Source organism: Lissotriton helveticus, chromosome 9 (assembly GCF_964261635.1).
Source record: "Lissotriton helveticus chromosome 9, aLisHel1.1, whole genome shotgun sequence".
NCBI lineage: Eukaryota > Metazoa > Chordata > Amphibia > Caudata > Salamandridae > Lissotriton > Lissotriton helveticus.
In genome coordinates, this window is record NC_136070.1 from 815,671,427 (window position 1) to 815,683,858 (window position 12,432).

Consider the following 12,432-nt stretch of genomic DNA (forward strand, 5'->3'; position numbering starts at 1 on the left):
ACCTGCAAGGCCTTAACATTTTTTAACCCCCACAAGTCTGCACCATACATCGCTATGGCAGTGCATTTAGCATCATAGATTTTCAACACTGCTTCCATAGGCTTCACACCCAATTTACGAGCAAAATCCCGTACTGCCAAAATGGACCTGGCGAAAGCATTTCGTTTTGCAACTAACTGAGGTAACCAAGTAGAATTATCATCAAAAATTACCCCCAGATAGGGAAATGTAGTCCCCCTGGATAAAACATGTCCTTCGCAAATCATTGTCTTAATTTTTTTCGATTTACTCCCCACAATCATTACATGAGATTTAGGAAAATTTACACTTAGGTTCAGACCCATCATAAAACTAGAAAATGAATTTAAAAGACATTGCAACCCCACAGCTGTACGTGCTATTAATGCCGCGTCGTCGGCATATAATAATGCCGGAATGGGGAATTTACCGGCCCTTGGTAAATCTTTACATGCCTCAGTTAGGGTGACCCCTAGTTCATTATTGTATAAAGTAAATAGTAAGGGGGCTAAAATACAGCCCTGCCTTACACCATTAATGATCGCGATCTTGCCTGTGCTATTTCCCAGGCGGTCGTACCTAACTGTGGCTGTAAGGTCCCTGTGTAGGTCAGCAAGAAAATACACAATATTTTTGTCAACTCCTAACTTGAGGAGTAGTTCCCAGAGCTTGGAAATATTCACCCGATCGAAGGCCGAGGAAAGGTCCATAAATGCCAAATACAAGGTGCCCCGTTTAGCGATAGTGTATTTCCCTATTAACAGATAAAGGTTGAGGCACTGATCTACTGTGCCTCGACCTTTCCTGAACCCATATTGTAAGCATGAAAGGGTTTCTGTGTCTTCCAACCAAGTTGTTAATTTACCAAGGACCACTCGCCCTAGCACTTTAACTGCGGCGTCGATAAGGGAAATGGGGCGGTAACAACTTGGGTCTCCTCTGTTTCCTTTCTTAAAAATCGGTACTATGACAGATTTGGACCAAGTGTCCGGAATATCGGCCATAGAAACCCTATTAAAAACATTAACTAGAATTCTAGCTCATGTCTTGACATCGGATTTGAAGAGGTCAGCAGGGACGCCATCGGGACCCGGAGCCTTATTACTAGTCATCTTCCCGATCGCCTCTGTTACCTCTAGCTCAGATACCTTTAAAGTATAGAGATTTAGGGAAGGGGTCGCTATACTCCCCTCCCCGCTATTTCCCCCTTCATAAACTGACTTAACATGAGAGCACCACGCCTGTTCCTGGATACCACAATCTAATTGGTCGTTACAGGAGTCCTGAAAAAAAGGTTTATTAACGACGGGCCAGAATTTGGCACTATTTCTGAGCACGTCAGCTGAGGTTAGATCTTCCCACGCAGCTACCCTGATCTCCCGTCTTCTTATGTCCAGGGCTCTTTTATAGCTTTTCCTTAATAGGGCCACCATGGCCCTGTTCACTGGTTTGCAATTTAAGGCAGCTTTTAATTTTTGGTTAGCTGCTGAACAGTTGTGATCAAACCAGCCTTGGTCAGCCGGTACCTTGGCTTTCCCTGTTTGACTAAGATCTAAAGAAACCTGGGCACAGATAATTGAGTAAGCCGCTAAAACTTCATCATCCTCTGCCTTCAGGTTCAGACAGGTTTCCAGCTAAGAACCTACTGTGGAAAATAGATTAGAATGGAAATCTCCCGGTATAACCTTACTCCATCTGAGTCTGCGGGCCTGATCTATCGGGCGAATGTCTGATTTGTCCATTCTATTTAACGCTGTCATTGACTTCAAGGCCAGATCTGACAGACTCAGAGCTACCGGATTGTGGTCACTGAAGTGTGACCACACGGGCGAATATTCAAAAATCCTATCCCCCAGTGTTATTATCAATGAATGAGTGACAACCATTCCCCTTAAATGTGGGTATCTCCTTGTCCCGCAATGTTGGGAGCATCAAACCATTGTCTGCCAGAATTATCTCGAGAAGACCGCCCTGATCAGAATGTTCAAAATGAACATCTCCCTGTTCAACAGGGCCGAATAGATCTAAGGACGGACACTTGTCTGGACATCCATGGATATTGAAGTCTCCCATAACTACGAGAAAACAATGGCTATCATTTGTCTCCCTATAATTTTCCCAAAACAGTTTTAATATACCCAGGTGCTCGGTCGTGGTGACTCTATCATACGAGTTATAAAAATTAATAATTAGAATCTTACCCACCCCACACAGATTTGTACAGCCAGGATATTCCGTGAACCGGTATCTAACTGCGTATGTACCCCTTGAAAAGTGGCTGCAATTAGGATAACCAAGCCACCCTTCGCCCTCCCCATGTTAGATTTGACTGCAGGAATGTGGTAACACGCGTATCCATCCAGGCTCAAGATGTCACCCGTGTCCCACGTCTCCTGAAGGCCAATTATATCATACATACTAATGGACTCTCTCCATATTGGATCATCTATCTTATTTTTAAGACCAGCTACATTCCAGGTCATTAATTTTAGAGAGCGGTCTTGATAGCCTGGATTTTCTGCCATTATGGATGTATTGAAATCCCTGGAACCTGTGAAATCTACCGTTGTGGTGGCTTCAGGGACAGTGGATGCGACAAGAGGAGCAAGATTGATATCTTGGCTTCCTAGTCATTCATTGTCATCCAGGTTTGAAAAAGTATCAAATCTATTTAAAACGGGGACCGCAAACTCATAGGGCAGTCTCCTTTTACCTAAATTACTATTTAATTGCCTAGTTTGAGGTGGTGGATAAAAGAAACCTAGTGGGAGAAGATTTACATAATCATTTTCGATTCTAGATGACCCCGCCTGTCTCAGTATGTCCTCGACCAACCTTGGGGATCTAATGCTTACGACCACACAGTCTCCCTCTAAGGTTTTTTTTGTATTGCCCACCCAAGGGACCCTTCTAACCATCAAGATGTTATCATCCAGGTATTCTCCCAGATCTGTTTTACTGGAGAGATAGAACAGTTTTTTATTGAAGACCAATGTTCATTTTGACCCTCCTTGATCTTCGGAACATTTGCCAGAATGATAGTATGTGGGCTTGCCTCGACTGGTAAATTTAAAGCTAACCCTCTCTTCTTGAGGGGCTGTGGGTGAGTGCCTGATCTCCCTTCTGGGACCTTGGGGCCCTCATTAACCTTCAAAGTGGCACCAGTCACTTTTGGGACCTGAATAGGGATGTTTAAAGGAGCCAAAGACTCTATAGGTACTGCAGGACATACTAGGGGTGTGACCGGACCTTCACTGCTGTCCTTGCCTAAACTAGGAGCGCCATCAGGCGCACCTGGTGCTCCCTTATGTTTGTCCAAAAGACCCCCCAATCTTTTTATTTCAGCGGACATACGGTCCAATTTAGCCACTAAAGGTTTTATAATGCCCCTTATCTTTAAATCAATAAGGCCCACTAGTTGTTTAAGCTGTTCGTCATCCAGTTTAATGGTGCCGGGTCCTACTAATGTATCATCCGCCTTTTCTAGGTTTTTAATAGGTGTAGTGGGTGTGGCTGTCTTGTTTCTTGTTGAACGGGTACCTATGCGTTTCAACTGTGTTTTTCTGCATTGTCTAACCACTCTAGGTGCAGGGGTTGGAGGATCCTGTACAATAGGATCTGATAAAACCTCTAAGTCCAACTCAACCGGTTCAGGCAATTCCAAAACAAGGGGGTCATTGTTGTCACTAACGCTACGATCGCCTTGATCAAGGCCGACCGAGGAAGGGGAACACATGATAAGTGGCAGAGATTCACTACTTAACCCCAAGGACTGTCGTCTTTCAGTATTGATCTTCTTAACCACTTTTACTAAGTAGTTATCCAAAGTACCAAGAACAGGTGGAGCACTTAAGGATGACATATTACTACTTACAGTCAAACAATCCCCAATTGGATTCAGAAATATTGCACCTCCACTAGCAATTAGGAGATATGTGTTATGATGCAAATTAAAACCATGTATCACAAACGTGACTAAGATAAATCTCACTGTATCTTCATTGAGTAGGGTCAGAGTAGAACCCAGCTTCCTCGGGCCAGGGTTTATGGCCCAGCCCAGCCTTAACCTGCCACAGACTGCCCAGCCCTTGTCCCGGGCTTAGCCCGGGCGCTCCCGCGCGCGACTCGCGGGGCGAATGGCGTTCCGTCCTTTTCTGGCGCCTCCGGGCGCAGTGCTGGCGTCAGAGACGCGACCTGACCGCCGGGGCACCTGGATGTTGAAGTCTTCCGGCCCCGCAGTGATTGTGGTCGGTGCGGGCGGTGTTCCCGAGCTGCCGTTCCCCTCACGGCTCCTGCTGGGACCCGCTGTCAGAGAATGCACAAGCCGTTGCCCTCACGGCGGGATAAGGTAGTTCAAATGTCCCCCAGTGAAGCGCTCGCCGCTCCGTCCTTTTCTGGCGCCTCCGGGCGCAGTGCTGGCGTCAGAGACGCGACCTGACCGCCGGGGCACCTGGATGTTGAAGTCTTCAGGCCCCGCGGTGATTGTGGTCAGTGCAGGCGGTGTTCCCGAACTGCCGTTCCCCTCACGACGCCTGCTGGGACCCGCTGTCAGAGAATGCACAAGCCGTTGCCCTCACGGCGGGATAAGGTAGTTCAAATGTCCTCCAGTGAAGCGCTCGCCGCTCCGTCCTTTTCTGGCGCCTCCGGGTGCAGTGCTGGCGTCAGAGACGCGACCTGACCGCCGGGGCACCTGGATGTTGAAGTCTTCCGGCCCCGCGGTGATTGTGGTCGGTGCGGGCGGTGTTCCCGAGCTGCCGTTCCCCTCACAGCGCCTGCTGGGACACGCTGTCAGAGAATGCACAAGCCGTTGCCCTCACGGCGGGATAAGGTAGTTCAAATGTCCCCCCTAAAGACTTGTCACAGCAGTAAGTCATTCCAGTAAACAAGTAAGAGCATTTGGAGTTAATTTTTGAGATATGTCTAGAGTGCTATAGTCGAGGCTTTGAATCTCCCCTGTGCCAATGCCAAAATAGAAGGTAAGAAGAAAAAAAGAAAAACAAACGATTGCATAGTATATAGCCTCTCCCCACCAAGATCTCCATTAAACCTGACATGTCACCAAGTAATTATTCTATCTATTGTTAGGGGAAAGTATAAGTGTGTAAGTGATGGAGTCTGAATACATAACGTTAAATCTGTTAGTATTCGAACCTCAGAAGTATACAGTATCCTAATGGTGCAGTTAGTGTTGCTCACCATTCGTCCATCCCGGCCTCATTACAGTATCTCAGCAGTGACATAAGTCCTATTAAGGACAAAACCTCATTTTATCCCCGAAGCGCCGACATACTTTAATTTAAATGAACCAATAGTTCCTAAAACATTTTTCAAGAATCCTGCTAATGCTGCACAAAGAACACTTCATACCCTGGATGTGAGAAGATGTCTGAGATTCTATTTAGACAATACAAATCCCTTCAGAAAGTATAGCTTAATGGGTGACTGCAGCCATAGTGTACTGGCATAATAAACGCTAACTGTCCTTTAAAGGGAAATGTACCTTCTCATTCTACATGAAGAATGTCAACATCAACTGCTCTGTTCACTAGAGTGCCTCCTATCTACATTTGAAAGGCAGTAACATGAAAGAAAAGGCACACCTTAACTCAGCTCTGCTGCATGGACTCAATAGTGCAAAGGCATGTTGCAGAGGGTCCTGTACTCACTGTTTCATTGGAACTAAGCTACACCAGACTGAAGAGAAACCATTCTTGGGTTGCTTGTGATTGCATTGAGGAATGACCTGACCTGGAAGTTCAGGCTGGACTGTTCCCCCTGGAGAAGGGTCAAGGTGTATTTGCACATTGCAGGGCCAGAAGTGAGCAATATTGATTGTCTATGGTTATTACATTGTGTTCCCTATTTTTAATGCATGACCTATGATCACTATTCACACTTCCCATGAGGGATCTTGGCATGCAAAAGAAGATTGACTGCTCATTCATACTCTTGATCTGGATTGAATTTACCCTTGAATTTCTGGTAGATATCTGGTTTGTTTTAGTACATTAGAAACATGGCTTGTATGTATATAAAGACTTAAGTTGCGTTGTACCCGTAAATGCAGCTAGATTTGCAACGCCTACATGATAGTATCCCATGCTATTGCAAAAATAAATAGCATTTAAATGCGTACTATGCATTTTGAAATTGCTTTGTTTTACTTTGTAACTTTTAAATAGAGGTGGTTTGGCCAATAATGTTGGTGAATATATTTTTAACCATTTTTTTAATTTCATTTGTGTGTTTTTTGCTTGCTGAAATGCACTTCATTAAACATTAAAAAATAAAAAGTTTCCTTTAGAAAGCATTTTATCATCTAAATGGAATGCTTTTTGCTTTTTTCCTTTGAAAACGTGCCCTCGCACTAAGCATGTATTCATAGCTTATGAATTTAAATAGATACTCATTGTGGAGAACCAGTGTTGAATGACTTTTGTGTACTGTATGATATCCATAATAAAGTTGTCTATTGTGTGCAACCCTCCAACTTTAGCTAAAGATTGTATACCTGCTGTGCATAAGCATAATGTGTTTTCCTGATATGTTTTCTTTGAGGCAGAAAGAGATTCTTCTACGAGTCCTGTGCTATATTGAATATCTTCAGAGGAGCATTCATGATGCACGTGCTCTTCTTCAGATGAAGCACCGAGGTGATAAAGGCAAGCGAAGAGGAGAGCGGCGATGTGAGGAGGGTATGTAAAACATCAGAAGGACGGGCCTTCAAAAAATCTATGTACTGATTTTGAGCAAATTACATGATATAATTATGTAGAAAAAAGAATCTTGACAACTACAAACTGTAGTAGGATACTCCTTGAAGACATTGAATGAACAGACTAGAGAAGGGAATTAAAGGCTGAAGTGGGATAGAGAAAGATGAAAGCAACGCAGTCTCAGTAATGAGGGAAATAGCTTTTCGATCATGATGTTTATATCATAATTTAAAATATCATTTAACAGATATATATTGAGGTTCCCATTAAAAAAATATGTTTGCAGCAGAGGTCCTCACAAGGACAACAGTAACATTCTTAACACTAAGGGGGCCTGATTTAGAGTCTGGATGAGGGGTTACCTTCAAAAGCTTGACAGTGTGCCTTATTACAAGTGCATTATATTCTGATGTACTTGTAATAAGGTAGACAGGATATCCATCACATCACTCGTCCCAAAAACTCTAAATAAGGCCCTAAGTCCCTCATTACGATGCTGTAACACCTCCGCTGAAATTTATGATACCACGTGGTTTGTAATTACTGTATGTAATTTAAGTTTTGACACTCAGAAAGAGTAATAGTGCGGTGATCAATGTGTGTATTTCAAATTATAAAGCTCTCTTAGGTGCTCCACTGGTAAAACATTTTCTCGACTTTAACAGCAGTGACTTCGAAGGTTTCAAGGCTCAAGCCCTCGCTGAAAGTTCTGCAAGCTGATGTCTCTCCTGGATCCTCACATCTGAATTTGGTGTCTTGATCTGGCTAAGATGCAGGAGCCTGCTACTCATATGACCAGATGCAGGCACAGGCCATCAGGGAGCAGGAGGCCAAGTTGTTCTTGTGTGTGTGTGTAGAGAACGTTCTATTGTATTTAAACAAATTAGTTACAGTAAAAAGAATTGTGATTTTAAGCAGCAATTAAAATATTTATATACAATAAAATGAGACCTGTGAGTCAAAACAAAGTGTTTTAAAAATCATCATCGTGACTTAATTAGTTCATGATCATCATTCATTATTAGATACACGGATCGTCTTAAGAGCTAAATCCAGACATTTCATGCCTTTCCTGATAAATTAGAATTGGTTTGCAGGGAATAGCAGGCCCTGGTTGCCTCCTTGACTGTTCTAACATTTGCTTCTAAGAAATTACGTCTCCGTACTTCTTTTGTAGTTTAACGGTTTTGGACAAAGGCCAACGATGTGTTTCAAGCGCTCAAATTCATAACCACGTAACCTACAGCTCCTTCCAGGAGTAGAACGATTATTTGTAGATCTAAAAAATTGCTGCAATTGAATGTGTAAAAGCCAAAGTTTCAAATGTATGGTTACTTGTAATGACACAAAATAAGAATCCAATGTCCGTTCTGAATGTGCATATGTCGAAAGTGTTAACACATCTTTCTCATGGATGTTGGTACTCAGGATGTTCCTCATTGTCCATGTGCCTTCAACTTGCTTCACTGCTGTGTGCAAATACAACTGCAGACATTTTTGAGCTTGTATCAGTGGTTCCCAAACTTTTTCAACCCGTGGCTCCCTTGACCTATTAGCCCTCGGCCGCGGCTCCCCACAATGTTACTTTTTTTTGCAAGTGGGGGATGTAAGCCCGGCCTCAGGAGTAATTCCATTTTTCTCCCTGAAACTATTTGGGATGAAGCCAATGAAGGTATTATAATCATATGACTAGCTAGACCATCACAAGTTAATTTAGATGTAACCATAAGTATGAGTCAAAGAATTCCCCTTGCACAGAGAATACTGGTCCCCTTGTCCACACCCAACATGGTCAGTGTTTGTACGATGCATTTTAGTGTTTTAGAAATCCTAGAAGACCATGGAGAGGGTAAATGCTATGGTTCAACTTCCTCCAAGTGTGAGTCTTCTGAATGTGCCTTGATGCTTATATGGTATAGAAAAGACACTACCACACACCCCAAATAAACACGGGGACAATATGGGGATTAGTACATAAAGTGCAATGGGAGGGTTAGAAACCAGAAATGAAAAACGGAGAGCACGCTCCTTAAGCAAGATGTTTAGTGTAATGGGATTACCCAGCTCACCTCTGCAGAATGGGATGTAGTTGGCTTAACAGCCAAGTTTGCAGTGCGCATTTGAGTGACATTTCTATGTTTTTAGGGCACCCCATTCATGTTTCTTGTGTGAGACACCTTGCCTGACACTATCATGAGCACTGGATTAAGAAACATGTGTACACCATTAAAATCTTGTTTGGTGAATTGTAGTGTAGTACCTGGATTAAATACACCACCCTTACCTGAAATGGTATACTTTGTAATTTCTGGAGTTGCCCTGTGTCTTGTGCTGTCCCATGATGGTGCCATGAGTGGCCAAAATAGCATTTTGTTCAATACTTAAAAGCCTAATAAACTTTCAAAAACAAAGCATTACTTTAACAACATTAACCCTTTTTTTCCTTCTGTGTTTGAAGTATTCATTTCCTTTATGCTCCTTCCGTAGATCTTCCATCCCTAATTCTTTCTTCCTTTTTGTTTTAATCTTTCTCTTCCTGCCATAAATCCACTTCTGCCTTCCGGTCATTTTTCTGCCCTTCTTTCACTTCCCTTCCTTACTTTCTTCCTCATTTTCATTATTTACACGTTTAAAAAAAAATAATAATATGCAATTGTTTATGAGTTTCACAGTTATATATACTTGCACTTATTGAAAAACAGTCCTGTGCGGCCAGTCCCACGGTTTGTGAATAGCACACTGCTGCATTATTTAAGTGGAAAATATTAGAAATGCTCTGCACGTGCACAGGCTCTTCGAGCCAGAGCCGGCCCCTGGCTCGGCTCTGGCTCAACTCTCCCTGTTATTTTGTTGCCTCATTCACCTGTCAAACTCCACTTGTGACAAGAAACGGTCCTAGTTTCATGCTGCCTCTCCACGCCTGCAGTAGTGTGGAGATTAAGCTAGATAGATTATTAAACTGAAAAAGAAAACATACAGCAGCTCACCTCATCCCTTGCACAACGTCAATATAACCATCAGCAGACTGGTAGAGTGGCATACAGCAGGAGTGATGCTGCCCACAGGCCCGGCTGCTCGCTCTAACACCAGAGTTACATAAAGGGTCATAACGCGCCGTCACTTTTTCTGAACGAGGAGTGCACGGCCCAGGAAACAATCTGAGAGCTGCCACCCCCTGACCCAATAAACGCTGGTGTGTCCTGTAGAAAAGTGTTGTTGCGGCGATCACATGAGCAGCTGGTAAACAGCCTCACGCTATAACAGCTGTTCTCTTCCAGGGGATCCTCATCAATAGTCATAAGCACTGAATATTCCCGCCCACGTGCGGGGACCCCGGAAATATTATAAAAATATATATGTAAATTACATATAAATAGCTCCACAAATATGTATGCACATATATCATTTTTTCTCACGCCAATGCAGCCCCAAAAATTAGGCTAAACAATGTAAATAATCATACATATACTGAATTAGCAATGAAACAAACAAAACACATTAGGTCAAATAGCCCTTGAACTCTGTGTTTTAATGAGCAAAAGACTCATAAATCTTGTAAATTGCCAATAAAAATACATTGTTAGCCACAGGCTGCATTGAACAGCATTAGCATAGAAAATGAAACCATTTTCAGCAAAAACTGGCACCGTGCCTTTAAGGCAGCCATGACCCCTGGCTTCCCATCATGCCTCAGGGGTGGCAGTTAGGTCAGTTGTTCTTTCCGGCTCCTTTAGTCAGGACCCTGGTTCAACAGCTCCCTTTCTTTTTGACTTTCTGTCAAAAAATACTAGAGAATTTCTACAATTTTTACTTTCACTCGACGTCTTTTGGGCATAGTGTTAGTGCTACCTTTTTTGCATCTGAAAAAAGGAATTTTTCTGTCAAAAATGCCTTCTCTTTTTGACAACTGCCCTTCTTGTGGGAAGAAGAAGGCCAAGACTGACACACATCCTGTGTGTATCCTCTGCCTCCCTGATTCTCATTCTGCGAGTTCTTGTGAACACTGCAAGAAGTTATCAAATAGAACTCTCAAGGATAGGGAGAGAATTCGTATTTATGGTCTCTCTGAGAGAGGTAGGTCTCCTAAGAGGCAGAAGAAGTGCAGGACGCGATCGACGTCGAGAGAAGTCCCGACTTGCTCTCCTTCGGTGTTGGGATCGGCGTCGAAGAGGCCGTCGACGACGGCGAAGACGATGAAGACTTCAGCGTCGAGAAGTAAGGTACCTCCGCTGCAGTCTACGGGGCGTGCAGCGTCAAGAGAAAGGTCTCCGTTGGAGCATAGGAGCTCGACGTCGAGACAGCCAGCGTCGAAGCATCATCACCAATCTTCGACGTCGCAGCTTCCTCCGTCGACCTTGGCCTAACGGCTAAGGCGCTCAACCTCGGACCTGGGGAACTTGGTTCGAGTCTCGGTAACGACGCCAAAAACCCCCTGTGATTCTGGGCAAATCACTTAATCTCCCCGTGCCTAAAATGAAAGTGTGTCCTCATGTAACGTAACTGGTGCTATGTAAAGCGCTCTGATAACTGATTCGGTTCGGTTCTAGTTCGCGCTATATAAAACTCTGCAAAAAAAACACCTAGTCAATCGGCGTTCGACGTTGAGGCATCCTCCGTCGACGCCTAGTCATCGGCGTTCGACATCGAGGCACTTTCCGTCGACGCCCGGTCATCGGCGTTCGATGTCGAGGCACCCTCTGTCGGCGTCACACCATCAACGGTCGACGTCGAGGAGATCCCTGTTGACGTCACAGCATCGACGTTCGACGTTGAAGCAGCCTCCGTCGACGCCTGGTCAACGGCGTTCGCCGTCGAGAGGGTCCCCGTTGTTATCGCAGCAGCGTGAATCGACGTCGAAAGATATATCTTCGAGGCAAGTCTCTCCTCCAAGATCTTAGGGTAGGTCACCTTCGGGGCAGACTGCTCAGGAAACAGCTAGTCAGCCCTCGGATCAGGCTCATGCTTTCACACCACAGCAGAGGTCTCCAAGATCGGCTTCAGCTGCGAAGGAGGAACACTCCTCAGTGCATAGGAGTCCTCCGGCTAGGAGGAAAAGAGTATCGGACGAACATGCTTCCGCAAGTCGCACACGGTCTACCTCCAGACGCAGAGGCGGGGTCTCCGGTGAGTTTGTCATCATCCTCTTCGGGCTCCCGGTCTCACCATGGACGATCTTCAGATGTGAACCTCTACTCCTCGGATAGTGAGAGGTCCAGACATCCTCCTGCTCATTCACAGCATGGGCAAACGGATTTGCCTCCTTCGGCACGTTCACCAGTGAGAGAGCGCACCCAGAAGTCTCCTTCCCTCAGGCTATCTCCAAGATGGTGTAGGCCTCTGCATCACTGGGCTCCAGACAAAGAGACAGCAGCCAGGTTGCAAGCTCATCGGGATCAACAAGTCTCCCGACCCAGGGAGAGATCGCGCTCCCGAGTGCGCTCCAGTAGGTGAAGATCGAGGTCTAGGAAAGGGGCTTGCAGATCTCCGACTACTTCTTCATCTCCGACCCGTTCTCACAGGGATTATTCTCCGACTCTGACGGACAGTCCTCCATCAAGAGTATCCCTTATAGATGACATTTTCACGTTTCAAGACTTTGTGGGCAGGGGTGCTTTGAAACTGGGAGTGCCCATGACTACTCCAAAGGTCAAGACTTCTGTGATCTTTGAAACCTTGCATCACAGAACGGCGCCCAAGC

The 12,432-nt window shown here is 44.7% G+C and overlaps 1 protein-coding gene across 4 annotated transcripts in view; it reads left to right on the forward strand.

Moving 5' to 3' along the window:
- MEIOSIN (meiosis initiator) overlaps window positions 1-12,432 on the forward strand; it is a 2,162,440-nt gene that overhangs the window by 551,639 nt on the left and 1,598,369 nt on the right. For 3 of the 4 annotated variants that reach the window (XM_078660969.1, XM_078660970.1, XM_078660971.1), the window contains exon 3: window positions 6,581-6,713. In XM_078660969.1, coding sequence (XP_078517095.1) covers window positions 6,581-6,713 — 133 coding nt within the window. Of the gene's footprint in view, window positions 1-6,576; window positions 6,714-12,432 lie in introns of all 4 variants that reach the window. The other variant, XM_078660972.1, reaches the window with a different exon arrangement.